This window comes from Sardina pilchardus, chromosome 13 (genome assembly GCF_963854185.1).
Source record: "Sardina pilchardus chromosome 13, fSarPil1.1, whole genome shotgun sequence".
Taxonomy (NCBI): domain Eukaryota; kingdom Metazoa; phylum Chordata; class Actinopteri; order Clupeiformes; family Clupeidae; genus Sardina; species Sardina pilchardus.
The window spans coordinates 4,456,117-4,483,199 of NC_085006.1; the positions used below are offsets into that span (position 1 = coordinate 4,456,117).

The 27,083-nt window shown below is 43.0% G+C and overlaps 1 protein-coding gene and 1 long non-coding RNA gene across 4 annotated transcripts in view; one reads left to right on the top strand and one right to left on the bottom strand.

The window, feature by feature from the left end:
• nectin1b (nectin cell adhesion molecule 1b) overlaps window positions 1–15,181 on the top strand; it is a 46,306-nt gene extending 31,125 nt beyond the window's left edge. The window contains exons 3-6 of the mRNA XM_062551695.1: window positions 55–354; window positions 796–913; window positions 3,725–3,876; window positions 11,731–15,181. Coding sequence (XP_062407679.1) covers window positions 55–354; window positions 796–913; window positions 3,725–3,876; window positions 11,731–12,227 — 1,067 coding nt within the window. The 3' untranslated portion in view covers window positions 12,228–15,181. The remainder of the gene's footprint in view (window positions 1–54; window positions 355–795; window positions 914–3,724; window positions 3,877–11,730) is intronic.
• Window positions 15,182–23,751: 8,570 nt separating this feature from the next.
• Window positions 23,752–26,882, bottom strand: LOC134099790 (uncharacterized). Of its 3 annotated transcripts, none has more exons than XR_009941162.1 (5): window positions 26,767–26,882; window positions 25,212–25,275; window positions 24,829–24,926; window positions 24,484–24,673; window positions 23,752–24,079 (listed from the first exon to the last, which is right to left on the bottom strand). It is a non-coding gene; the product is annotated as an uncharacterized LOC134099790 (long non-coding RNA). The 3 variants fall into 3 exon arrangements; XR_009941163.1 differs by having other exon boundaries at window positions 25,212–25,390; window positions 26,767–26,871; XR_009941161.1 differs by having other exon boundaries at window positions 24,484–25,390; window positions 26,767–26,871.
• Between the last annotated feature and the right edge of the window lie 201 nt (window positions 26,883–27,083).

Below are 27,083 nucleotides of genomic sequence, written 5' to 3' on the forward strand. Positions count from 1 at the left end.
GTACTGAGTGAAGTGAAAATAATGAGACCTCATCCGTTTGACTTGATTATTCAGCACGACCTTTGACCCGCATGACCCTCACCACACCAACAATCATCGCGCGGTCGCAGAAGCGGAAGATGACGGTGGCCACCTGTGTGTCGGCCAATGGGAAGCCGCCAAGCGTCATCAAGTGGGAGACCAAGCTGAAGGGCGAGTTCAACCTGCAGGAGACGCGTAACCCCAACGGCACAGTCACCGTGCGCAGCAGCTACATCGTGACGCCCGGCCGCGAGACCCACCGGCAGAAACTCACCTGCATAGTCACCTACCGCAACGAGCGAATCACTGACAGCGTCATTCTCAATGTGCAATGTAAGGGCCCCCTTGTTTATGACATACAGCACATTCTTGCTTATATCAACTCTTGTGCCAAAAGGAAAATTACTTAGTTTGTATGTGTTTCATGTCATATTAGGTGCTCAGCCTTAATGTGGGCATAGGAAATTGTTTACTGATGTGAACAGTGTGTTGTAGTATATCTGTCTGTGCACCATGTAGGCCTTGGCCATCTTAAAGATATTATATTTCTCCTGGGCCTTATTTTAAACAATCAGGTTTATACACATTATGTTACCCTTCCATCTTGACTGTGTGTAACAAGCAGAGCTAACCATCTTAGGTTGCCCATCATGGATCTGGTAGTAATTAACACATGTGTTCAGCATTACAGTTTGGTGGGGAAGGGAGTATTTTACTGAACAGAAGACTTCGTTGGCCTGGCTTAACTGTCTGAGTTCTGTTTTCTGTGTCCAGATGAGCCTTTTGTCCAGATTGAAGGTTTCGATGGGAACTGGTATTTGAATCGTCAGGACGTCCAGCTCACCTGCAATGCCGACGCCAACCCAGCCGTGACCATCTACCAGTGGAAACTGTAAGGGCCTGTCCTTTAGCACACAATTAGGATTATTTATACTGCTGAGCTAATGTAAAGTGGTGACAATAGCTGTGTTGCCCCAGATATATTATGGGTGTAGACACAGTCCTAAGAGTAAATAGAGCTTTTCCAGCTTAAAGGGATTGTTTTGTTGTCCTGTCATTTCACATGGGGGTGTGTGGAGCGAACAGGAAGAGAGCAATAAACCAGGTGTTGCCGTTGAGTTCTGCTCTAACCACACCCGACACCTCACCCTACAGTTGTCTAGTCACTTCTTAACCGTTAATCTCACATCCTGGTCCATCTCTCCCATCTCAATGTCATGTTACGTAACTTTTCAAGTCACCCACACAATAACGTTTACTTCTTACCACGTTTGAGTTCTTGAGATCTTAAACTGGACATACTGTATCGGTCCTTAAACTGTCTCTTGCTCTCACTTGCATTTCACACATTCCACTCACACATCTTGCTTTCAGTTCTTCTGAACTATTAGTCATGGCCTCCAGGGTGACGCTGTAAAGGAGAAGTAAGGGGTGATATGGCAAAAGTCCCATGAGACACCAGCAGACGTGTCTCTCCCTGTCTTTGAGGCACTTTGCCGTCACGCTGCTCCTCCGAGTGCAGAAAGGCCTGTTTTTCCTGTAATGCTTTGTGGACATTGGCAGAGTCCTGGCGGAGCAGCGGCTGGTAATTTGAGTCAGTGTGGATTAGGAGGGTATCGTGGACGGGTGACATCATTGCTTTGCCTGGCAAATGAGCTGCAGAGCCATCTGGGCCTTGCCCAAATCTGAAATGGCTGTGTGTGTGAAACAAAAATGTGATCAGTGTTAGTGTTCAGTCACAGAGCCAACAATCATTTGATTTCCTCCCCTCCCTCCCCCCCAAGCCCTTTGTTAAGCAGGATTTGTCTGTCATTTCTGTGTGTGATTATACATGTGGTGCATGCATGTTGTAAAGTGTGGGCCAGTAGTGTTTGTACAAAGGATAGGTTTGCTGTGCAAAGGAGAGTACAAAGGAAAGTACACACTGAGGCGAAGAGATAAATGTAGCCTTGCCGTTTGACTTGCCATCGCTGTGTGCCGGGGTGGAGGAATGTGTCAGTGCACTTGAGGGAGGCTGGCCCAGTGTGTCTGTGTGTCCTTGATGTGATAATAGCAAAGGCCCAGTTTATCTCTGAATGAGTCCAAGGGTGCGTACGAGAGAGAACTCCTGCCTCCCAACAATATGCTGACATTTGGGTTTTGGAAGCAGCGCAGTCTTCGTGATGGCCACTGAGCACGGAGGAATGTTCCATCTCAACATCAGAGAGGGCGCGCTGAGAGAGAGAGAGAGAGAGAGAGAGAGAGAGAGAGAGAGAGAGAGAGAGAGAGAGAGAGATAGGAGGAGTGGGAGAGGAAATGAGAGGCAGAAGCTGGGGATAGAGAGGAGGGAGGGGACATGTATAGGGAAGAGTAGAGCGCGGAGGGCAAGACAGTGATCAGGAGGGACGAGTGCACAGCTCTGACAGATAGGAGAGGACGGCCATTGCAGCAGTGGAAACAAGACGCTAAATGTGTTGTGAAGGCTCCCTAGGGCTTCCACATCGAGGTCAGCACCAGGCTGGCAGAGAGCGCTGTGTGCACACACACACACACACACACACACACACACAAGCACACGTGCACACACACTCACACACCAATACCCCCCCACACACACACATGTAGCAGTGACTCATGTATTATTCTCACACATCTCGCACAAGGATGCAGAGGCCCTTCCACACATTCCAAAAATACAATCGCCACAGACTCTCAAATCTCCAGCACATCTCTCCTCATGCAGAAACAGACACCGATACACACAGCAGCCCAGTCTGTGAACCACCACCGACAAACCTGAGCCTCTCCACTGGCCATTCAGTCACAGCGAAAGCAGCGACATGATAATAACAAATATTTCCAAATGCGTAGCTCTACCACAGTTGGTCTCCATGGTGGGCTGTGCGTGTCATGATGCGAGTGGAAGACGCTTCTGTGGTATTCGGGGTAAATATTTGGTTTCACATACGAGGTTCACAGCTGGCGTGCCTGAAGCTGCCTGTGATCGTAAAGGTGGAGTGGTAATTGATTATGCCAAGCCAACATGCCAGAGCAGGGTCAGGCTCCACATCTAATCACCCGCACATGTGAGACGACTTCGCTCTTCTCTCAAGTCGTTTGTTAACGGCCATTGATTTGGCTGTATTTTTTACACACACTTGCTCACAAAATCGGTGTAGTTCAGAAATTAGCACCAGAAAATGAACATTGAAGCAGCACGCCCCAAAACAAAATCAAATGGAAGCTAGCGTTTATGTGTGTTGTCACTGACCCATCCCTAAGCCACATCCTATGTTAAATGGATACACGGTCATAGATGAGAAATGCTACGATGTGGTTAGCTATGTTTGAGTGTAATCACACTACACAAATCCCCTCCTCCATCTCTCTCTCCCTCACCCCCCTCCTCTCCCCTCCCCTCCCTCCCCTCCCTCCCTCTCCCACTTAACCGAGTCTCTCTTGACCACCCATTTTGTTTTCCCCTTAAGAGGAGTGCTGCATCCTCAGGCATCAGCTGTGTGTGCCTGTTTGGACATGCAGCACTAGCGAGGGTGTTTTTTACCAGAATGTTGTTTTTTAGTCCAGGAAGGAGGGTAGGGTAGGGGAGGGTTGGGGACACGGTTTGTTTTTCACAAGATAATTTTTTAGCCCTTTCATCTTGAGATGTTTTCATCTTGACCTGTCATTTTCTTACCCGGTGTCTTCCCTTTCTCTCCTTTCATAGCTTGAACGGATCGTTGCCTAACAATGTGGAGATCAAAAACAACACCCTGTTCTTCAAGGGCCCGGTGACGTACGACCTGGCTGGCACCTATGTCTGCGATGCCACGAACAGCATCGGTACCCGCTCGGGACGGGTAGAAGTCAACGTGACAGGTAGGTGGTTTGGCTTAAGCTCCCGATTGCCCGGCGCTGGGGGGGAATGGGTCATTAGCTCTGCACAGTGGCTTTTGGCAGCTCTGGAAACGTGAGAGGAGAAAAACAAGCTACTCAGCATCCGCAGACCTCACCCCAAGTATGTTGAGGTTAAATGAAGTGATTCCTACTCTCTGTTATTCATTAAAGGTCTCCCACACCCCAGCTCTTGGAGACATGCACTCCTAGCCCCAACCCTGTCTCACTCTCCTGGATGATCTTTATCACACACACCCTGCCTCGTGTTAGTACATGTTTAAGGGCTTTCACTGTTTACCAGCACTCTTGCTCATGATGAGTGGCACACACACTCAGACAGACTCAGACACACACTCACACACGTACACACATGCACACGTGCACGCGCAAGCGCACGCACACACACCCGCACACACACACACACACACACACACATTTGGCTGAGCAAAATAACAGCACTTTCTCACATCGCAGGGCTTGGCTCTAGCTCCAACACAGGGCTCCTCACAGCACACCTTAACACCCAGCACACGTAGCATCCTTCCCTTCCCTCTCTCCCTCTCTCTCTCTCTCTCTCTCTCTCTCTCTCTCTCTGCAACGGTGCTACTGATGAGCGGGGCAGAAGAGAGCTGCAGAGAGTAAGAATCATTTCAAATGATCAGAGTTGTCCATTTAGTGGGACGTACTCACATTTCTTTGAGCTGCCTTTTGCCTGGAGCAGGGTGAACGGTGAAAGAAAAAAAGTCGAGAACAAAACTGACTCGCCCTTGCCCCTCTGATCTATTTGGCCATTGAAGAATGGGTCTCACTTTATTCGATCTGCAAGGATGTAGCCATGGAGCCCCCACACTTCCTCCATGTGCAACACAGGCAAGAAGATAGATACCTATGCAGATCATGTGGCGGAGGGGCTGGGAAGAGACAGTTTGACTCGGCCTGTAACTCGGGAGTTCTCTGCTGCTTGGTTTTGACTGCGTCTGATTTGCATCGTGGCTTTGCATGCGGGCCTGTGTGATGTTGCTGGGGAGGCCTGCTCCCCTGCTGTGCTGGATTAACATTAACATAACGTCGCCGCTCTGTTTCCCATGATGCATTTACTCATCCGTGTTCTCAAAGCATCATATCTCTCTCTCTTCCTATGCTCATGCTACTGACAGAATGGCTGCTGTCGTGTCCTCTAAAATATTGCTTAAGCTTTTTAGAATTGTATTCTTTTTAACTGCGTTTAACAATGTGGACGTTCATATTGAGCAAAATGTTGTATTGTAGTGAGTTAGGTACTGAGGTAGGAAGGGGTCAGGAATTCTGTGATCTAGAGGTATACGGAGTGAGGAGAGAGGATATCTTTATTCTCACATATCAACTCATCAACCACTAAAATGTTCCATATATGCAGGGATGTGTGTGTGTGTGTGTGTGTATATCTGTGTGTGCAACTGTGTGTGAGAGAGGCATATGTGTGTGTGTATTTTTGTGCATTTCTGAGATCTCTGCTGGAATTATTTGTGCATGCATGCATACTGTGAGAATTTTTTTTCACTAAATAGAGCGTGAAATCGTTTGCGTTTTTCAGAATCTGCATAATATAAATGGTCTCCCTTAGACACATCCAGGTGGTACCTCATTCACATTAGCAGTTTGTGGTGCTGTACAGTACATTGTAAGTGTTCTTACACAAATGTTACAAATGTATTCTTTCTACGTAGCCATGGTGTTCTCTCAGTGTATTTATAGTTGCTATTTGGTAGATAGTTGCAAATGATACAGTGTCGTAGACTAGGATGTTTGGGAACATTGGGCGTCATAAATACTTGATATAGGAATGTTTTCATCCACACAGTGTTGTCAGGAAGCAGAATGTATACCAGCACTGAACACTAGCAGGAAGCCATGTTTTATCATTGTGTTGTCGTGGTCCCCTTGTCTTCTAAAATGGTGCACAATGGCAGCACATCCTGAGGCTGACTACTGTGACCTATCGGCCACTGTTGGCCCCAAATCTTTTTAACCAATCAGACTGACTTATTCTGTAGACATGTTAGCCTCATCAGTGACGTTTAAGTGAAATTTGACTCCAACTGACAAAATGTAAGAACTAGATTTGAGCATGCCCTCACAAAGGAGCATCATGATCTAAATCATCTACATGAAAACAGCACTCCAAACATGAAGAGATGGTTGCAGTTCAGCTTCAGTTCAGCAGTTGACTGCATATGACATGCTTCAGCTGTGTGATTCCTATGGCCATCTCCATATGAGTTTGTGGTCAGACTGTCATGGTCCACGCCCTCATCAAGGGGGAAAGAAAACTAGATGAACTGTTGAAATGCTCAGACCCATTTGGCATTCAAGTTTAGTGTGGGAATCACCACAGATCCTCACTCTCAGATTCTCATCCAGCACCAATGAGCCATTTGTCAAGACAGGCTAACAATTATCTCATTATCGCCCTTGAGGAAGGAAGAGATTGAGGTTTCCTCCATCCTACAGGACCTTGGTGTCGTGCTTTAGGAGACCAATGGGAATATGTTTCCTTAAAAAGTGAGCCTTTCATTAACCGTCTGCATTGTTTTTTGTGTTGCCCAAACAGAATGGCCCGCTGAGGGATATCATGTTCCTCACGCAGCGCTGTGTTGTGAGCACTAGACTTTAGAAGTTAGAAGGGTCTGGGTGAGTCAAGCCCTGATGGTGCGAAACAGGCTGTCATTTGATCCCTTTTGTGGGGTGCCTTTTGTGACTAGATAGAACTGCAGGGAGTACGGTCTGGATTTGTCATTTGCCAGGCTCCATGTAATCAGTGACGTTAGAGCAAGAGTCTGGGCTGAATTTAGCTTCTTCCTGTCCCATTACAGGAAACACACAGTTGGACTATCTTTGTGAGTACAGAAAAGAAATGCTGACAGCTGGCACGGTGGCAGGAAGGGGCTTAAGGCAACGACACAAATCAGGGCCTGAGAGTGCATTGCACTCAAGACAGATCATCACCATCAGGGTGCCATGTTTTAGTGCTTTCACTTTAATGACCGATAAGAGGAAATGTTTCAGATAAGAAGAAACTGCTTTTTCGATTTCTTTGCTTTTTCAAGCGTTTGCTTGTGTCACGTATCCCCTCTCACTAAAAGAAAAACAAAACTGTGTGGTATTGCCTCCGGTCAGTTTCTTGCCGCTGGAGGACTCATGGAGGATTTCGCAGGACCACACAGATCCCACAGATTTGGAATGTGAGGTTAAAGAAAGTGTCAGGGCTGTGAACTCTCATATTTTGCGTCGGTGTGTGCATAGTTAGTAGCGTATCTCACAACTGGTTATTTTCTGGCCCGTTCTTTCACAAGACAAATAATATTGTAATTCTCCCATGTCGTGTCCCATGCCAGTGGCTGACTCCAGTACATTTCCTATCCAGACCTCTGACCCCTCTGACTCTCCATTTACCAACCACATGTGAGGGGAGGACAAAGAGAAGGGAAATGAAAAAAAGTATAAATACATGTAATTCAACTCCACGATGTTCTGGGGAAATAAAAGCGCGAGCCAAAGAGGCATTTAGGGAAGCTCTAATGGCGAAGTGAAATTGCTGTAGTAGTTTCACACTGCAGTGTCTCTCGTATTCATCCCTCATGTCGGCGTGGAGAGGTGAATTTGCATTTCTACCAGAGTAGAATATCAAGGTTGAAAGGGTCATGGCATGCTGCACAGGTACAGCGCTGCAGGTCTGCCAGGCCGAGGAGGGATTCTTAATAACTCTGTTGGGGGGTTCGCATCCATAACAGAGCTGAGGACATATTCATGGCTCCGGAGGCCGGTTGTGTCTTCTGTGTGTCATTAAATCCTCCTTGTCAGAAAGATGACGTGCACTGCCAAGGTTATTGAAGAAATAGTACAATGGCTCTCTTTTGGCAGTAGTCTAGCCTGAGCCTGAGGGGGAGGCAGATTAACGGCTCCCTCCTCTAGTGGCCCGCGAGCTGGGAGGACACGGAGGGGGGAGATGAGTTTGGCAAACCTGACAGACGGGTTATGCATCACAGCACTGCTCTCAAGTGATTCACGACACAATGAAATATTCACACTGCCCTCTTTATCTCTGACATGCACACACATGTACACATAGACTCCGGGAGCGTGCATGTGTATATACGCGCAGTAGATCAACTCTAATGGAACGCCGTCACAGTCTTCAGTATGGCTCGTCAGGACTCCCAGTACGGCGGAGGAAAAGCGGCTGGTTAGAAAACCGATTAAGATGACATGGCTGTGCTGCCATTAAAGGGATGGGGAAGAGGGAGGCCGTTAGGAGATGCTGCTTGATATGATCCCACTCATGGGGGATGAGGGTATATGTTATGTATACACAAGAGAAAGGGAATTGGGAATGCAGAGAGGAGGAGTAGAGAGGATATCTTAATGCCGAGTCTAGAATGAAGAGACACAAACTGTCCCTCCGGTTTTTTTCTCTCTCCGCTGCCGAGTTTTTATTTTCTGTGACAGCATTACATTTCCATGACTTCAGAAGATCAAGCCACTGCAAGCAGAGGAGGGTCCCTCCTATTACTGACTCAGTCTCTCTCTCTCTCTCTCTCTCTCCCTCTCTCTCTGTCTCTCTTTCTCTCTCTTTCTCTCTCTGTCTCTCTCTCTCTTTCTCTCTCCCTGCTCTTTTTTTCACACCCTTCTCTAGCAGGACAGGACAAGGACTACCATTTACACGCAGTGTTTTGACAGGTTTTCGGTGTGTTCTGTTGATTCTCCTATACTGTTTAGGTCTCACTTTTCTATTCAGATTGTTGCATTCCTTTCCAACTTCTGACACGCTCCAAGTCATGCGTGGTGCTCAAGTCTGATTGCATGTAACGACAGGACTTGTATGAACATGCTTCACTCACCCAGTTGCCCAAACAGTGTGTCTAGTTACGCAATAGCTACATAGAAAATCCTGCTCTTAGATGCACAGTGGATTTGCCAGTAAATTCAAGTGATATAGTCTCTGAAGGTTAACATAAGAGGCAAAGTGCCAGACTCCTTGTAGGAGGAACAGGCAAAAATAATTAAGTGATTTATAGTGATAGTGATTTTATTGTGCAGTTTGCGCTCACTGCCGTCACATCAAGTAAAGATTCACACAAGTTTGCTTTCCCAGTAAAGAAAATATCCTCTAAATGTATTGAATACCCTCATTATTTCTACATGCAAATGAATAAATGTAAAACACACCAAAAAAATTGCTTGACATGAACACATAAAGAATGTTGCTTGTTTATCTTACGCTATGAAGCTGTTTAAGGCGGTCTATTGAATTATAGCCTTTCAGGGAGCCTCAGTGCACCTATTCATCCGAGCCGAACTGCTCTGGTCATTTGCACTCCGGGGCGGTGTGCTATCTGTTTATCCCCAGGGGCTTGGTAATAAGCGCGCCTTTTGTTGACCTGGAACGCTATCAGGGCAGCTGGGACAACTCTTTGAGGCTGTTTTATCTGTCACTTGGCAGGTGTTAGTGTCAGCGCCCTCTCACTGAAAAGAACCCCCTTTCATACACACACTTACACTCTTCACACTCCTCCTGATAGTAAAAACCTCCCCCGCTCTCTACCCCTTTCACTGAATTATAATGTCAGTGTGTTAGCAACACGATTAAGACGGGGTTTGAGCATAGCAAGACTGCACCAAATGCTGTTAAGAGAAAACACAATCAGGGATCGTATCCTAGAGCATGAGAAGCGAGTCGGTGTTTGTTGAAGCATGTTGATTTGGAAAGCAGGGCAAACATATAGGCCCAGAGTGTATGACCTTTCAGTGATGAATCGTCATGAGGGGACATGTTAGAACAGGAACACAGTGCGTAGGGAGGAGGATGAGGAGTGAAGATAAGGAGGCTCAGGGTCGACCTCTGGATGTGTCTTTTGTAGTCGTTTTCATTGAAAAGGGAAGTGCAGTCCACCCTAAAGCTGACCCTTGCTTTAAGGAGGAACCAGGGTGACGGCTCCTGAGTGGGAGTAAATGGCCAGTCCTAGTCGTGGCGTCTCAGCTGCCAGAGCCTTGCTTGGAGGGGTATAGTATGCACTGTCAGAAATGTCTCCCACTCAGCAAGAAGTTATGAATCTCATTTGAGGCCGATCACATTCAGCTCCTCCAACTTGCACAAGCCTGCTTGCAGTGCTTTTTTCGCCAGTGATACAAATCACCAGAATCTTTCGCAGCTGCCATCCTACAGTTTAAACAGAAACATCTGCGCTGTTTTCCTTCTTTGGCGATGGCTAGTAAACGCTGCACGCACGCACTTACGGACATAGTTAGAGGAGAAGCTGATAAAGGGACTGTGTGAAAGTGACTGTGAAAAGGTAGCTGGAAATGTGGATGTGGCTGCCATGAGTTTCCTGTCTCTATCCCTCCCCCCCTCTCTCTCTCTCTCTCTCTCTCTCTCTCTCTCTTTCTTCTTCTCTCTCTTCCCCTTATATGGTTTGGCTACTGGCAATAGGTCAACCCTCCTCTAGCCCTGAGACTCATCATGAAATACCAATGTCCTCTTAATCTCATTAGGCTCCCCATTAAAATGGGACCGCGGCTCTGCTGAGCCAATCTGATATGCACATCAATGTTTCTGATATAGCATATGAGGGAGTCGCACGTACAGAGACCAAAGGAGAAATGGAATTTTCACACTTGCTCGAGTAGTCGTGAATACGCGGCACCAACGTGTTTCCATTATTCAGCCCGAGCTGCATAATTCAGTTGACATATTGTTCTCCATGACCCTGTAGGCAAAGTGGAAACAATTCCCAGTTAGCGTTGGCTTTGTGGTGTTCTGCCCCTCTCTCTCTTTTTTTCCCCCTACGTAATGCTAAGTCTGTTCCACTTAGCTTCAACTGCTAATGCTATTTGATATTCCACTCATGATGGTTGTTGGAAGGGATTTTTTTCCCTGATGCGGATGGTAGTTCTTCACACACATTCTGGCTGTGTCAAGACATTTGGAAGGGCTCCTATGCAGGAGCAAGTTGGCGAATATACATGTTGTGTGGGCAGAAGCTGAGTGCTTGGGTTTATCTTGTGCTAATTACTTTGTGCTGTGCACTATTCATTAGCTATAAAGACCACTCTACACGCAAACTACCCTGAAGAACTACCCTGTGTGCACTACACTGTAGAATTTTGAATCTTTGAATTGTAGCTATCTTGAGCAAATTGTGCATTCCTCGAGCGTGATTTTCAGTGGATTGACACAAGTTTACGTTTTTTTTCTGGCTTGATGTGTTCAGTGCTGTGCTTTAATGTCTTGTCAGCTCTATATTGTGTATCCTTTGAAGCACAGGGAGTTTAGAACTAGTTTGTTTTGAAGCTACTGCTACATCTACAGGCCTCAGTAGGGATGTTGTGGAATGAAATGTAGTTTGTCCTTTAGAAGCTGAGCTCTAGTAATTGACTATCTGTTCACTCTGTTTCAAGCTATTCCATACACCTTTGTCTGTAGTGACTTTCATATTGTTCTGGTTGCTGGTTTGCTTGATGCCTGTTTCATTTTTAGGCTGGGAAAACTGTTGCTATTTCTGCCTCAAATGACTTCATTCTACCTCTCTCACAATTTCCATTTTGTTTTATTTTCTGAAAATGCATGTCTCACATTTTGATTATGTTTGCCTGCTCGGTGTCAAGGGGTCCATCACTGTGTTTGTGTGTGTGATAGCTGGGCTGTGGGTGGGAGGGTCCCTTCCTATGTTCCTGGTTCTTACCTTTCCCTGTGTCCCCTACCCTCATCTCCAAAAAAAAAAAGAGCACCTGCACTTAAAGCACCTCCTTCCACCAGAGCACTGACACACTGTCCCCTTCCATCTGTCTTTTCCTACCCAGACTACCCTAACAACCCACCATCCCGTGAGATGCCACAGGAGCAGCCTAATAATGGCGTTTACATCGGGGTGGCCGTGGGCGGAGTGGCCTTGCTGGCCGCCCTGGGCACGCTGCTCTTTGTGCTCCTGCGCCGGCGCCAGCGCACCTTTAAGGGCGACTACAGCACCAAGAAGCATGTCTTTGGGAACGGGTACAGCAAGGCCGGCGGCCTGCCCGCACACCCCCCGATCCCAAAGAACCTGCAGTACCCCGACGACTCGGATGACGAGAAGAAGCCGGCTCAGATAGGGGGCTCGGGGGGCTATGAGGCCGATGGGGATTTTGAAGGCGAATCGGAGGATTTAAAGAGGCCCTACTTCACTGTGGACGAGGGCGAGAGCCGCGAATTCGATGACCGGACTCTCGCTTACCAGTATGACCCTGAACCTGAGATAGCCGACGATATGGTCTCTCAAACCGACGGCTCGGTCATTTCAAAGAAAGAGTGGTATGTCTAGTGGCGGGCAAGAAGGCAGACAACCTCCTGCTCCTCCCTGCACCTGACCACACCCCATTCACCTCCTTCACTTTCATCCCTTTCTCCAGCTCTCCTCCTCCAAGCCCTCCCTCACCCCTCTCTTTTCACACCTGCGTATCAGTGTCACTTCCCACCACCCAAACCTTTTCAGTTCAACAGTAGAAACAGCGCTTGTAACATCTTCTATCGCCATTATATATCACATGTACCATGCACACAGAGGAGAGTGTAGAGGTTGGAGTGTCTGTGATGTCTTAATCTCTTCAGTGTCATTCTGATGACATTCTAAAAGCATTAAGTGGGTAAAAACAAGTTTTTGTAAACATATGGGAGAAATGCCTAATCCTATTGTGAAAGTCCAACACTGGATGTATGTTTTTTTTTTAATTATCTTCATTACTCTTGCTTTTAACTGAATGTTTTTTATATGAATTGGTTTTTATATAAGGTGTGTTTAAACTGTGGTGGCAGAACGTGACACATTAGCACAGCTGGAGTAATGTCTGTGACATTTGGTCTCTGGCTCACAGAAAGAAAAATGATTGTGTCAAATGTGTGAATGTCATGAGCTGATTCCCCCATCCTTTCACTGATGTCAATACACATACACACACACACACACAAAAAAACCCCTTTCTTTCCAGGCAGATTTTGTATTATTGTGACTGAGAATGTGAAGTGTATCCTATGGGTGAGCTCTTCCAACGTGCCCTTCTGACTGCTTAAAACTTCAAGCTCAATGGAAATCCCAAATCATTCCTGAATGCCTTCAAAATACAGATCTTTCTTACTGTTCATTTTGTTGAACTAACAAGAAGCCAACAGGAGTCTATATTTTTAGCACCATGGGTATGGCAGTTGAGAGATATTGACTGCTCACTGCATGCCAGGCTAGATCTTGCTTCACGCCTGGAGCCGGATCTGTGCATGCCTCTACCGACAGGTATACCAGAGGTGGGGGAACGGTCACTGCCCCACTGTGTGTCATCATGCCATTCAGCTGCTATGTGGTGTGTGTGTGCGTGTCAGTTCAACATAATCTCAGCAGTGCTTTAAGATTCGAAAAAGAGAGAAACTCTCAAGAGCCCCATGGCTTATTTTGTCTTATTATGAAATATACAACGTTTTAATGTGTGTTGGTTTTTCTTTTAGTATGATTGATTATTAATGTTAAATTACTACAATTGTGTGGGAAGAGGGAGCAGTTCTTATCTCGTAAATGTCAGTGGTTGTCTCTATGTTCATGGTCTTCTGTGGTGGTATGTTATAAATCGAAAATATGGACACAGTGAAAGTTGACAGACAATGGAGTGAATGAACAATAAGTCCAGGAAAGTGAACCATATGTGGAGAAAATACTCATTTTTGGGGAAACTGTGTAGTTACTTTGTTTTGCACATGGCATCTGTTCTTTGCAGAAGCACAAAATCTCAAAATGCCTCTCTCCTACAGCTTAAAACCAAGCCAAAGCCACGGGCAGGCACACAATTGATGTTTCACAATTGATGACACACAAACTTGTGGTTTACAGCAAAGAAGCCTTTGTTTGTTCCATCCAGATGCTTTTTGCTGGACTGGAAGATCTGCATTTATAACAAGATTCAGAAATAAATGGGGAATTCTGAGAGAGAATTCAAAGATAGACAGTACCTGGTAGTCCCAGTACTGCTATTAAGCCTTATTTTATTTTTTATTACATCATTAATCTTCATTTTTTTGCATGTCATTTTGAGCAGGAGTGTTAATATGTAGTCGATGCTATGCTTTTCTGCCTTAGCGATGTCTAATGCTGTGGTATATTATGTTGATCTTTGTCTGAACTCCTCACCAGTTAGAACAATGGGGTTTGATGTTTCTTAGCTATTAAGAAATGCAATACAAAGGGATTTTGGCCATCAACCAACACATTTCTACACAGTTCTAATAATGGCATTAACTGAATGAACCACTCTCTTGGATGGTTTAGTGGTCATCTACACAAACACATCCACTCTGCAGGTCAGCATAGAGAGGTCATGGATTGCCTCAAGCAATGAGGATAATTAATACACTTTCTTCATAAGATGCTTACACAAATGTCATCTTCTAAGTTTCAGCAGAGACGTTCCATCAGCCTAACATCCCCTGTATTTTGGAGTGTTGAATTGTTGTTGTTTTTCATTTAAAATGTATAGGACCTTTTTTTTAAAGACTGTCTTGCTTGTGTGCTTCTCATTCATTGTAATCATTTTTAAGAGTTAGACTATCACATTCCTAAGGTAATCTGTTTTTGTATTATTATTTTTTCAAATGGGATGGCCAGAGAAACAACAGTTATCTGGTTGATCTACTATGTATCCTGTGTAATACATTTGTTCTTTCATTTAATGTTAATTTAAGGTACACATACAGTACATACTTAAACACTCAAAAGTGATTTTATTACGTTTGATTTCCATTGAGTTTATCCAGGATTGATTATGAGCCTTGATATGTATTATGGATAAAGCACATATTGAAAAATCATACCAAATCATCAGTAAATCTTGTGATGTTTCATATCTCTCATTATGGTACTCAGTTACAGTGCAAATGGAAACATTCAACCTTCTTGGCTACAGAATAACCACATGTTTGGCCTATCATTTTTTAATGTAAACAGAAGCCATGCAACCATCAGGGAGGCTTTAACAGGCGTGCCATGAAAAGGACATCCAACTATGGCCCACTAAATCCTGGTGCATTGTTTTTATCATGTGTATGTCGCATATTATGAAATGCAGAAACTATAGGGTACCGAAATGCAACCATGTACATATGAATATTTGTGTTTATAAGTTTATGTCATGTTTTACATTTCCGTTTCCACTGTGTGGGTCAATCCCATGTCATTTTGTTGTAAATAATGTATTTGACAAATAAATAATGCACATGAGATTACTCGAGCAAAACGTATAGAGCTGGAGGTCCTCCTTGGATCTACTGGTGGATCAAAGTAAAGCCATGAAGTGCCCTGCTGGCAACTGCAGTGGGTGTGGGGTTATATGAGGAACACCAATGGCCTGGTGAGAATTTACTGCTCTTTGTAGAGCAGGAAGATTAGCTGAATTGAATTCTATGACTTGTAATACTCCAGTTAACTGAAAAGTTGAAAGTCAGAAATCTGACTTGGCCAGAGTCAAGGTTGCTGTTCCAAATTTCTTCCTCAGTTGGATTTGTAATTGGAGTCACTTGGACTCCAGCATTTGAATATAAATAACATTAGCCTCACAGAGCCATCTGAATGTATGTTTGCAGATGTTGGGATATGTGGTAACAGTCCATCGCTCATATTTGTACACCCAATGAAGTCAATTGCATTGGTTCAACCTATTAAATAACAACCTTTCTAAGTCCCAAATCACTGGCTTTGTATTTTCTGCTCAGTCAGATTGTACATTTAGTTGTCTGCCAGACATACATTTTTAATCGTGGGAACAGACAAATACAAAAGATGTAATAATAACTGGAAGAAAGAACAGTTTTCCTGAATTCGTGCAATGCTAAAGCACTGCTCTTGTGAAGAAAATGGAGGTCAATAGGCAGTAAAGTGGGTCAATTTCCCCTAAATGTGGAAAACCAAATGCTTTTGCTATTTACTCAATGAAATCTTGGAACATTTTGCTCATGTCACCTTTGGGCATTTCTGCTATCCTTGTCTTTGTGTGATGAACCTTTTATTAAAAGGTTTGTTAGGCAGAACAACTGAACAATAAGGCAAAAACATTGACCATCATCACACAGAACTAAAGTCAAAACCAAGGTAAATAGCTGCACACCACATTAAATATAAAAATAACAAAACAATAAGATGGGCATATTTACATGTACGGTAGATGAAGAACATACTGTATATATGTGTTATTGCTGGAGCTCATTCATTTCTGCCACTACATTTGCCCTGGCTGCTGCAGTTCTGGGCTTCGCCTGGTTAAGTCAGGCATCTCTATTTTAACCCAATATTCTAAGATTCTTTTCTTTGCTGCAGTTAAGTCACAAAAAGGTTTCTCCTCAGTATCATTTAACAGACATTGCACACTACTTTTAAACATGCACATCAGCTGACAAACCATGGATGAATTACAGGTACAGATACATACAGTACGTGTTAAGTTTTTGAAAAAAAAAAAACAATCTAAAAGGCAACTTTAACTTTCCAGGATCAGGGTAAGATTCAAGCACTGCTAATCTGGTATTGATATTTTTTTAAAAGTAAGCAACATTATTTTTTATATATCAACTTCATGTATTATGTATATTTCCAAAATCACAAGTAAGTAAAGATATTGACATACTGTAAACTGGCATTTGTGGAAAAAAAAGACAGACAACCAGAAACACCATTTGTTTTGGTAATCATTTTCTCTGGGATGCTGTAGGCACAAAAGGTTTCAACCACTCCCTATTTAAAAGATTATCATAAATCATAATTATCAAAATATGACGGTTGAGTGGGTAATAGTCTTTCAATACTGACTTTGTAGATGATTCATAAACCTGAAAAACCAGATATCTCTACAGCAACTGCAGGAAGTTTCTCCATTAACCAACACCTATTTTCACTAAAATATCCTTTAAGAATGCTCACATAACATCTGACAACAGGTCAATCATTTGCAGTGTCTCAATGTGATACAGCTAAATCCATTGACTCAATAAACAACCTCACTATACATGTTACTACACATTATGACCCAGGTGCATTGCATGAAATATAATGATGTGGTTAGATTACGCAGCAATGCTGAGGTATAGGTTTATGATCAAGTGGTAAATAGACACACACACACGCACGCACGCACGCACGCACGCACGCACGCACGCACGCACGCACACACACACACACACACACACACACACACACACACACACACACACACACACACACACACACACACACACACACACACACACACACACACACACACACACACACATAGGCTCAAAGGGAACAGAAGCTTTTTCACAGAATAGCTCACCAACCATTGCCCCCTGAATGATGCTATTTGTGTGGTATGTGGTATCAACCCAGCCCATAACCACTCATTTGTGTTGTTGTGCCACCGAGTGAAAGACATAATCAAAGCACTTCAATCACCAATATCTTGTGATGAGATGTTCCAAACCACTCAAGTTGAGCAACCAAGTTGAGTATGTAAAGGCCAATCCACACTAAATATTTGAAACAAAATTGAAACTTAATTAAACATTGCAGAGTGTTGTCAGCCGTTGCACGCCATTTGACAATGACAAATAAATACTTATTACAGCAGTTTAAAGTGCTTTTTCAAGCATTTGTGCTTGAAGATGCATTATAGATTTTATTTTACTATTACTATCACTACTACTACTACTACTATCACTACTACTACTGTTACTGCACACACACCACACACGCACGCGCACACGCACACGCACACGCACACGCACACACGCACACACACACACACACACACACACACACACACACACACACACACACACACACACACACACACACACACACACACACACACACACACACCAAAAGATACCAGTCAGACTTCATTATATTATCGTTATTCCACCACCTCCAATGAAATAACGATATTACCAAAACACTACCAAAATCTTGTAACTAATGATCAGTTAACCTTCAGTGAGAACATGGCATCTGTTCCTAGCATGAGACAGTAGGCCTAAGTTCGATCACCATCGTAGTCTGTTGTGTGCACATCACCCTATGGGGTTCTTAAAAAGTGAAAAAAAGATCATATGTTTAAAGGCCGTTTTCTCGAAATGAGTTTTCTTCTCATATTTGGTGCCAGAAATCTCCACTTCAGTAGCACTTGCATACACCAAACTTCCCAGTTGCATTCCTACTGTACCTATTTTACTGAAGGGGTTGTTAGTATATCATTCATAGCCTGATTACTGTACATTTGATCATTTCAAGTCTTGGCAACTACTAAGTATGCAAATAATAGTGCATATTTGAGTTTTATGTTAGCATATCCTACAGTACTTGATCTTTGTTGGAAAAGAATGAAAGTGACCAGGTTGTCACTATAGTTCAGGTATAAGCCCCAAGAAGCCGACATTCCGGTGATTTTAGAACAGCTAAGGGGCTGGTGGAGATTTGGATCCCACAGATGAATGAAGACCTAGTCAGGCAATAGGGAACATCAGGAACAGAGTTTTATTTACAGTGATGCACATCAAGGGTGGGAGGTTTAAGTATCCTTCCAAGCCAACAGGAATTGGCATTTTTTCATCCCATTTTACGTGCCATACTGAATCAGACCCTGATTAGTGCCAACCAGGCAATCTGAGCAGATAAGTACTGACGTAGGGGATGTACCCACGCAGAACAAATCAGCACTGCAGATTCTCCCATATCTCAGACACACACAGATATAGCCTACTCAGGGACACAAGGCAGCAGGAACAGAATTCCTCATGTCATATGTGGAAGAACACATAACAAAAAATAACTAACTCTGACGTAAGGACACAAGAAAAATATATAAAACTCATTCTGATTCCAATACTCTCCAATCCCCGAACTCCAACTCCTATTCTGATTCCAATACTTTCCAATCCTCCTTTCACATACAGTATCTAAATGTGAAGGTGTTGTTAGGCACAGTGTGAAGTACAGCAGGGGGCTTATTGCATTACACAGTTACTATACACCTGGCAGAAAAGAGGGTTTATTGCTTTTCTAACATGGTTACTAGAACTGGCAAGGTTTCAGAAAATAAAGACACAGCAACAATAAATATAATAATTTCATTCATAAATAATCATTCCTCCGCCAAGAAATATATTTTCTTCGGTTAGACTGGAATGATCTGTTTTAGAATGTATGTGTTTCACATTCTGGAATCTCTTTGGTCTGATGGAAGAATCGGCCTCACCATCTAAAACCCTTTCACTGCATCACTGAAAATTATACATAAACATCATCTAGGTTCCCCATTTCCTAGAAGATGACTTGGCTTCACCATTTAAAGGCACTGGGGAGGTACTTCCATGCAAAAATCTGCTCAAGAATGGCACTGTTGACTCTCATAAAAGCTAGTTAGCATGCTAATTGGTGTTGTTTGCCTTATATTTGGTGATGTCATTCCGAAAAAGCACTTCTTGAATTTTTGCAGGGTGGTCTGTCCTGGACACAGTGCTACACACTGTGGGTGGCTAGTGGGAACAGCAGATGTTTTATCTGTTCTTCACATGACCATAGACCCTCGAAATGTTCTATTATGTCCCCTTATTCTGTTATTGTTACATCTATTGTCCTGAGCTAATCCAACGTATTAAAATGCTCACATTGTGTGGAATTAGTGAGTCAGTTTTTTTCAGCCCTGAAGAAATTACAGTTAACCTCTTTCATCAAGCAGTTCAAGGAACTTCAAAGATTTTGTTGCTCAGAAAATCATCTCTTCTCTCATCACTTTCTACTTAGTGATGAAAGATACATTCTCATGAGCATAACCATATGTGTTATGATCAGCAGTCATTTTTACTTATAAGAGTGTTTCTTGTTTGTCTATGTGGCCTGCTTATTTGCTGGTATTGTGATGATTAGTGTGGAGAGGCAGATCATGTGGCGACTTTGAAACTATTCTGCCTAAATGTATGTGCTTATGGTGATACAAATAAATGCTTGCTTACAAGATGTTTAACACAGACACACAGACACACACAGACACACACAGACAAACACAGACGCACACACACAGACACAGACACACCCACACCGAAATATTGCATTTTGTTGTATTTTTTTTTAATAAGTGCATGTGTATCTAAACAATTTTTTCATTATCCTTATTTTTAAATGTACACTGTATAGTGATATATCTATAATCTCTTGCAGAAGGGACAGAATGTCAAATCTAACTTGCACGACAAAAAGGAAAACGGCAACTGTTATTGATATGTACCATACTGCCAGTCTACTAAATGACCTGTGATATTATGCCATCCTTAATCTCTCTTTTCCCCACATGTTTACTCCTGTTTTTGTGAATGTTAATGTGGAGGCTTCAGTCTCAGTCTAGGTACAATGGTCATGGCTGTGAATGTGTATTCTCTTGAGTTACTTTCTGAGTCAAACAGGGATGCAAATTGCTGTGTCTCACTTTCACTGAAGAAATGATTCCACACCACCTTCCAGTCATACATGGACCTGGGCTGCCTGTTAAAGCAATCATGACTGTATATGAGTCACAAGCCATGTGGCCAAGAAAATGTGAAAGAAATAGGAGAAGGCTTTTTTGCGTTGGGAATTTCTGTTATGTTTGTCACACATGCCAGACAAAATGGAAACATATGGAGTGTGTGAAAGACAGAGAGAGGAAGAGAGAGGAGCCATTTAGTCACTAGAGGAAAGGAAGGGAATATAGGAGAAAGGAGGATAAGAGAGGAAGAGAGAGCAGCCATTTAGTCACTAGAGGAAAGGAAGGGAATATAGGAGAAAGGAGGGTAAGAGAGGAAGAGAGAAATCATGTCTAGGCTCTCCAAGCCAACAAAGCACAGAGCACAGGGGGACAGTAATAATGGCAGCACGTAGAAGGGGGATGCTTTTCTATTTAACGACACACTCTTCTGCTCAATGTTTTTGTGCTCATATTTTTATTGATGTTCTGGGTTACAAATATAATTGGAGAACTGTTGGATCACGTCTATAGGTAATGTTTACTTATGTGTGCATGTGGGAGAATTCCTCAAAGATCAGACAACATACAGTAGGGAGCAGAGGCTTCATCTTTATTAACGACCAGAGCAAAAAACAAGAAAAAAAAACAACAACCGGGAAAAGCATCATCAGAGCTGTCCAAAGTAAACCGAGTTTGAGTTCTCTTTTATGGGCACACAGATACACTCAACCCACGCAGGTTAAAACATACAACTGCTTTTGGCTAGAGTCTATCACAAATGTATGACCAACAGGCAGTCTACATTACTGAGAATAATGCTCAGCTTTCTGTTATTACATGTATGTAACAACCTTCTAACATAAGAGATCTGCTGCTCACACTGATTAAAAGATGCAAAGTGGAAACTCAGATATACTTCAACTAAAACGTTTAAAAATTCTTCTCACTTGCAGCCACCTACTGTACCACATCAACTGTTAAACCAATCCAAGTTTCTCTGCTGCTGGGCTCCCCCTACAGTTGCGGAGTATTTGTATTTTACACAACTGGCCAGATAATCTCCAAAGTGTTATGCCAACTGACAAGGTAATATTACAGGATTTCATATAAATAGTAGGCTATTGGACAATCGCCATAAAGTAATTTGCTATTCTCCAGGTCTGGAGAGAGCAAAGTTGCAAGGCTGGTTCTCTGTAGACGGGTAGGGCTGAGAAAACAATCTCTCTATAACAGGTTAGTTTACCATCAAAGTGACTGTTGTATTAGCTATAAGAAACGTACATAGGATGCTTATGAGGCTTGGAGAAATAGAAAGCACCTATAGATCTCAACTGCGACTGCCCTCTCCATTTCCGGAAGTAAATAGGCCTACTATTAATTTTCTCCACTGAGAAATTGTTTATAAGTCATAACATCCTAATCGTCCAAGGAAGACATACTATATTGAGTCACTGACTGTTGCTTCACACAGGACAGTTTTCTCATGTGCACCAAGTACTTGTCATACTCCGGTCTGTTTAAGATTACATGTATGACTCCATGTGACCTTGACCTTTGACCCTGCGACCTTCAGCACATAATCAGTTCATCTGGCCTTTCTAGTTATTACCTATGTCAAGTTCGATGAAGATCCTTCAGCCTGCTTGGGATATATCATGCAAACACTATGCTGTAAAAGACAGAACCACACATTTAGAGATGGACAACCTGAAAACGGTATACCTCCCATGCATAGCAGGCAGATGCATTGTGAGCTCTCTCACACTTTCAAGTCAATGCACGTTTTGAAGTGCTGCTTTGAAGAACAACAAGTTGGCTTCAGATCTGCGCAGCAAGTTGTGCAAAAAGTGCTGCCAGTTGCAGCATAGTCCATGCACTTACTTAAAGACATTGCCAGCAGTCCATCAGAGGTAAGAGGCTTGTCACATACCGGTACATATAAAACAAGGGTAATTAAATCCAGTAACCAGTGTCAAAAAACAAAACAAACAACAACAACAACAACAACAACAACAAAACAGGGCCATAACACCAAGAGATATTGTGTAACAGTAAGCACTGACACCAAGAGTGAAGACTAGTCTGAACAGCCTGTCATCTGTGTCATCTGCCTGCCATAACTAGCAGGCTAGCTAATGTGTTGTAACATGAGGTTGCAAACAGTAACCTTTAGGGAGAAACTGTTGTGGAGAGAGGTAGGCATAGACAAGATATGAATAGTTTGAATTTCTGTAGACACTACCAGCTCCAGGCTCTCGATAACTATCAATTCTTATGCCTCTACCTGCTATTTGCACCCAGTTATTACAGCACAGTGTTTGGGCATAAAATTACAAGCATACTGAAGGAACTTTATCAAACCTGACATGCTTAGTCATAAGTGGGCGGTGAACTGATAAGGTAGGCCTACTTAGGGGTCAAAGGTCAAGGTCACATGGGGTCCTGCATCCAGTTTTGCTCACAAAGAAAGTCTGCACCATATATCCAGAATTTTGCAGACATGCACACATGATGAATGCTGTGTCAAGATAAGGTGGTCAAGGCCATGGGGTCAAAGGTTATGTATGTATGTATATATCAAGTTGTGTACAGGGCATACCAGCTTACAGCAGACATTTCCCCCCCTGGGTTGGCACGTAGTCACATAGGCTCAAAGGGAACAGAAGCTTTTTCACAGAATAGCTCACCAACCATTGCCCCCAAAATGATGGTATTTGTGTGGTATGTGGTATCAACCCAGCCCATAACCATAAGACATAATCAAAGCACTTCAATCACCAATATCTTGTGATGAGATGTTCCAAACCACTCAAGTTGAGCAACCAAAGGCAGAGCATGTAAAGGCCAATCCACTCTAAATATTTGAAACAAAATTGAAACTGTTGCAATGGTGTTAATTAAACATTGCAGAGTGTTGTCAGCCGTTGCACGTCATTTGACAATGACAAATAAATACTTATTACAGCAGTTCAAAGTGCTTTGAGAAGCCTTTTTTGCTTTTTTACTATTACTATCACTTCTACTACTACTACTATCACTACTACTACTGTTACTGCACACACACCACACACGCACGCGCACGAACACACGCGCACGCACACACACACACACACACACACACACACACACACACACACACACACACACACACACACACACACACACACACACACACACACACACACACACACACACACACACACACACACCAACCAAAGATAGAGCATGTAAGAAGTACGGCGTACAAGGAGTTGCAAAAGTAGGAATGGAGAGAAATTGAGATGCGTGATTTATTTAACATGGAGAAAACTTGCAGGGACGAGTGGCCAATTTCAGCATGATCCAACTAAATAGTTGTGTTTACAGACTCTGGTTACATGTATAATGTTTTTTTTGTCAGGAGAGTCATTTAATTAGACAAAATGTCTGGCATAACAACTAACTGATGTTTTTCTTGCTACAGCAAAATACATCACGCATACAAGATTGATCTTAATGTGGTGTAGTGACCAACCTGATGGAAGTGGTTAGCTAAATCAATGGGCACACATTCTGCGTGCTCTACCCAGACAAGGGCGGGTAAATGCATATTGACTTTTCCTGTAATGTGAAAATGTGTCCTGTAAATATCTGATTGGTCAGTTAATTAGATGAGTAAGCAGCACTTGCCCTGGAAAAAAAAGGATTGTGATTAAAGACTGAAGAGTCTGAAGAGACTTCTTTGTGTCCTCTAACAGACAAAGGACCCCTCTGCATACAATTTCATTTGAATAATTAATAGAAAAACATCAACAATGAACAAAATCTCAAGGGGTTTTTTCAGAACCCAGGCACTGAGTCAATTACCACAATGACAAAGATGGCAGTGACACAATGTAAAGTATTTGGGTGTGTGTGTGTTAGGGGGGTTATTGTTTTTACATGGTTAACAAGTGGGGTGCATAGAGTAAACAAATACTCCACAAAATGTAGGCTAAGGCTGGAAAAATGCACCCACATATGCTGTGGTAGTGGACGCATGGGGTGTAGGCTGGGACAGACAGACTAATGAATAGCGAGCCACAGAGTACTCACATAATTAGGCCTTGTCTACCCAGAACCTTCTGGTCAGCTGTTTCTGAGCAGTTGCTGGGGGGCGAATTGACCAACTGGATCAGGTCAGCATTAAGGCAGCAGTGATGCTATGATGGCTCTGCAGGGAGAGGCGATTCCATGTGTGTTGATGTCAGGTGATGGGGACACAGAGCTGTCTGTACGGAACCCCCTGGTGGCAGAAGTGGGAAGTAGGGACGATAAAGTCATTTGGGAGTCAGCCATAAAAACACATCATGCAACATTCAAGATGGTCATTGAGCATCTCAGCCGATGACACAGGATATACCCTCCCTTGCAGGGGGGTTGGATGATCACATACTGTACCAGGGTCAAGTGCAGGACGATCTTGGTTCTGCATCAGATGTGGGGTATGGAGGGATGCTTTAATCACTTTGAGAATCAATAGATTTTCTGTGGTAGCTCTGAGAACAATTTTTACAAATAAAGTTTATTTTTTTGTTTAAATGATAAACACATGTGAAAACTGGCAAGAGGGGACAGTGAAGTTCTTTATAAATGTAGAGTGGAACACTGAAAAAGCTCTGCAATTATATTTCATTATGTATTACTCAGTGTTGCTTTTGTTATTTGCCTAAAGCAGTAATGCACTATATGTGATTTTGTACACTTGTAGTAGCCTAGTTTGTGTTGTTTGTGCATGGAATTGTGTTCCAAATTTGCTTATTCGGGCCTGCTTATGTTCTTACCTCAAACTACTTTGTTTTGGTGTGGTTCCTACTCCTGCTTGGTGTACAGTTCCTACACTTTCTCCTGCCAAGGCAAATACCACAGATGACACCACATATTTGAATGTGCCCTCAGAGAGTTTGGTCCACTTGGAATACTGCCAGGTGCAACTAAACCAAGCCAAAGGGCTTCTGCAAAACTGATGGTTTGGAACAAACAAACAAACTACACGTTTAAAACAACATTTTACTGGAATTACTACAAGAGAATAAAACAATTGATCTTCTGCTGATGTGTGGTCAAAGAAACACCATAACCAACAATATCTGAGAATGTACAGTACTAATAAGTAATGTTAGGAGTCTGTTTATCTTGTGCTGTGTGTATATTTGTTGCTTAAGAATGAAGAGTTAGGTTATCTACACATGCCAATATTGATCTTTTTATTATTTTATTTGAAATAACATAATGTATTGCCAAACGCAGAAATGAACACAGACTATTCACATTTACTCTACACACTTTCATGGTTTATAAAAAAGCACAAATACTATACATATACAGTGTCTATTTATGGTGGATTTGACAAAAACCTTACAGAAGACATCGATTCCTCATTTCCTCACTTTGAACATGGTTTGGTATGACAGGCTTGTCATAAAAATACTATTTTGTTTTTGATTTGCAATTGCTTCAGATGGCAAGAAAAGGATGTCGATATGAGTATGAGTGATGAATATCATCAAGTTATTTTGTTATGCTTTTGTTCAAGTATAAGTATGAACAGGGTTTATTTGGAACCAGGAAATCTTCCAAGGCTGATCAATTGTCTAAGATCTTATCTCTTTCCATTCCCTCTGCAGAAAAGCCTCTTCCACAGGGCATGCCTGGTGGCTTCATTGGCGTACTGGGAGTGGTGGTTGTGGCAGGACTCATCATCGGGGTGATTGTAACTATCTGCATGGTCTATCGACGGGGCCAGAAACCACGGACTGAGACAGATAACGACCTGTGAGTACTGAGCATGGAGATAATGATCTAGGATTTGGTTGAGAAGGGCAGAGGTCAGTGACCCCAAAGGCTCTATTCAACGCTGTAGTTGCTCTCTGGGACCTGGGTTAGGCTAAGGTACTAGCTCACTCAGATAACACAGCTGTAGAATGATTTGAATGAGGGGGTGTTGGCTGGTGAACACACTCAACATTGAGACAACATGACACTCACATGAACATAATCTGGCTCAGGAAAAAACACTAGTGACATAAGAAGAATAATGTCAAAGACCCTGTCAAGGACAAAATTCTCTGACCATTCTACAATACAGTTATGTGAACTAAAACAGCATTCTGTGGTACAGAATGGTAATGTGTGTTATCATTTGGGACCACAAAATGGAGGACTGGGGAGTTATCATCTGGACACAATTTGTTACATTTACAAACGGAATTTCCTTTCATTGGCAAAAATCAAAGGTCTTTTGCTGTGACTAAATGATAGACAGGGTTAGTTTATTAATTGTGGGCTACCATTTCAGTTGTGCACGTAGGACAAGTAAATAAAGCAAAGTAAAGTTACCTGTGCAAAGATTCCAACATTTCTGGCACTTCTCTTTAATCTCTGTCTCTCAGGACCTCGGTCTGCCTGTGCATACCATCTTTTGAAGCCATGTGCTTCCAATCTGTCCCAGTCATACAATTGACAAAGGTGCATTGCTTCAACAGAAGGCAAGGCAATGTAATCTGCCTGACCTTCGGACTTTTCTCTTTCCTCTTTCTGTTGGGTTGTTGAACTGTCAGTCGGCAGCCAATAAATCTGATGTTATCCCTGCTTGGCCATTATCCATGGATGCTGGCTCTCACTGTAACGTGGATAACATTGGAAAACATGGCCAT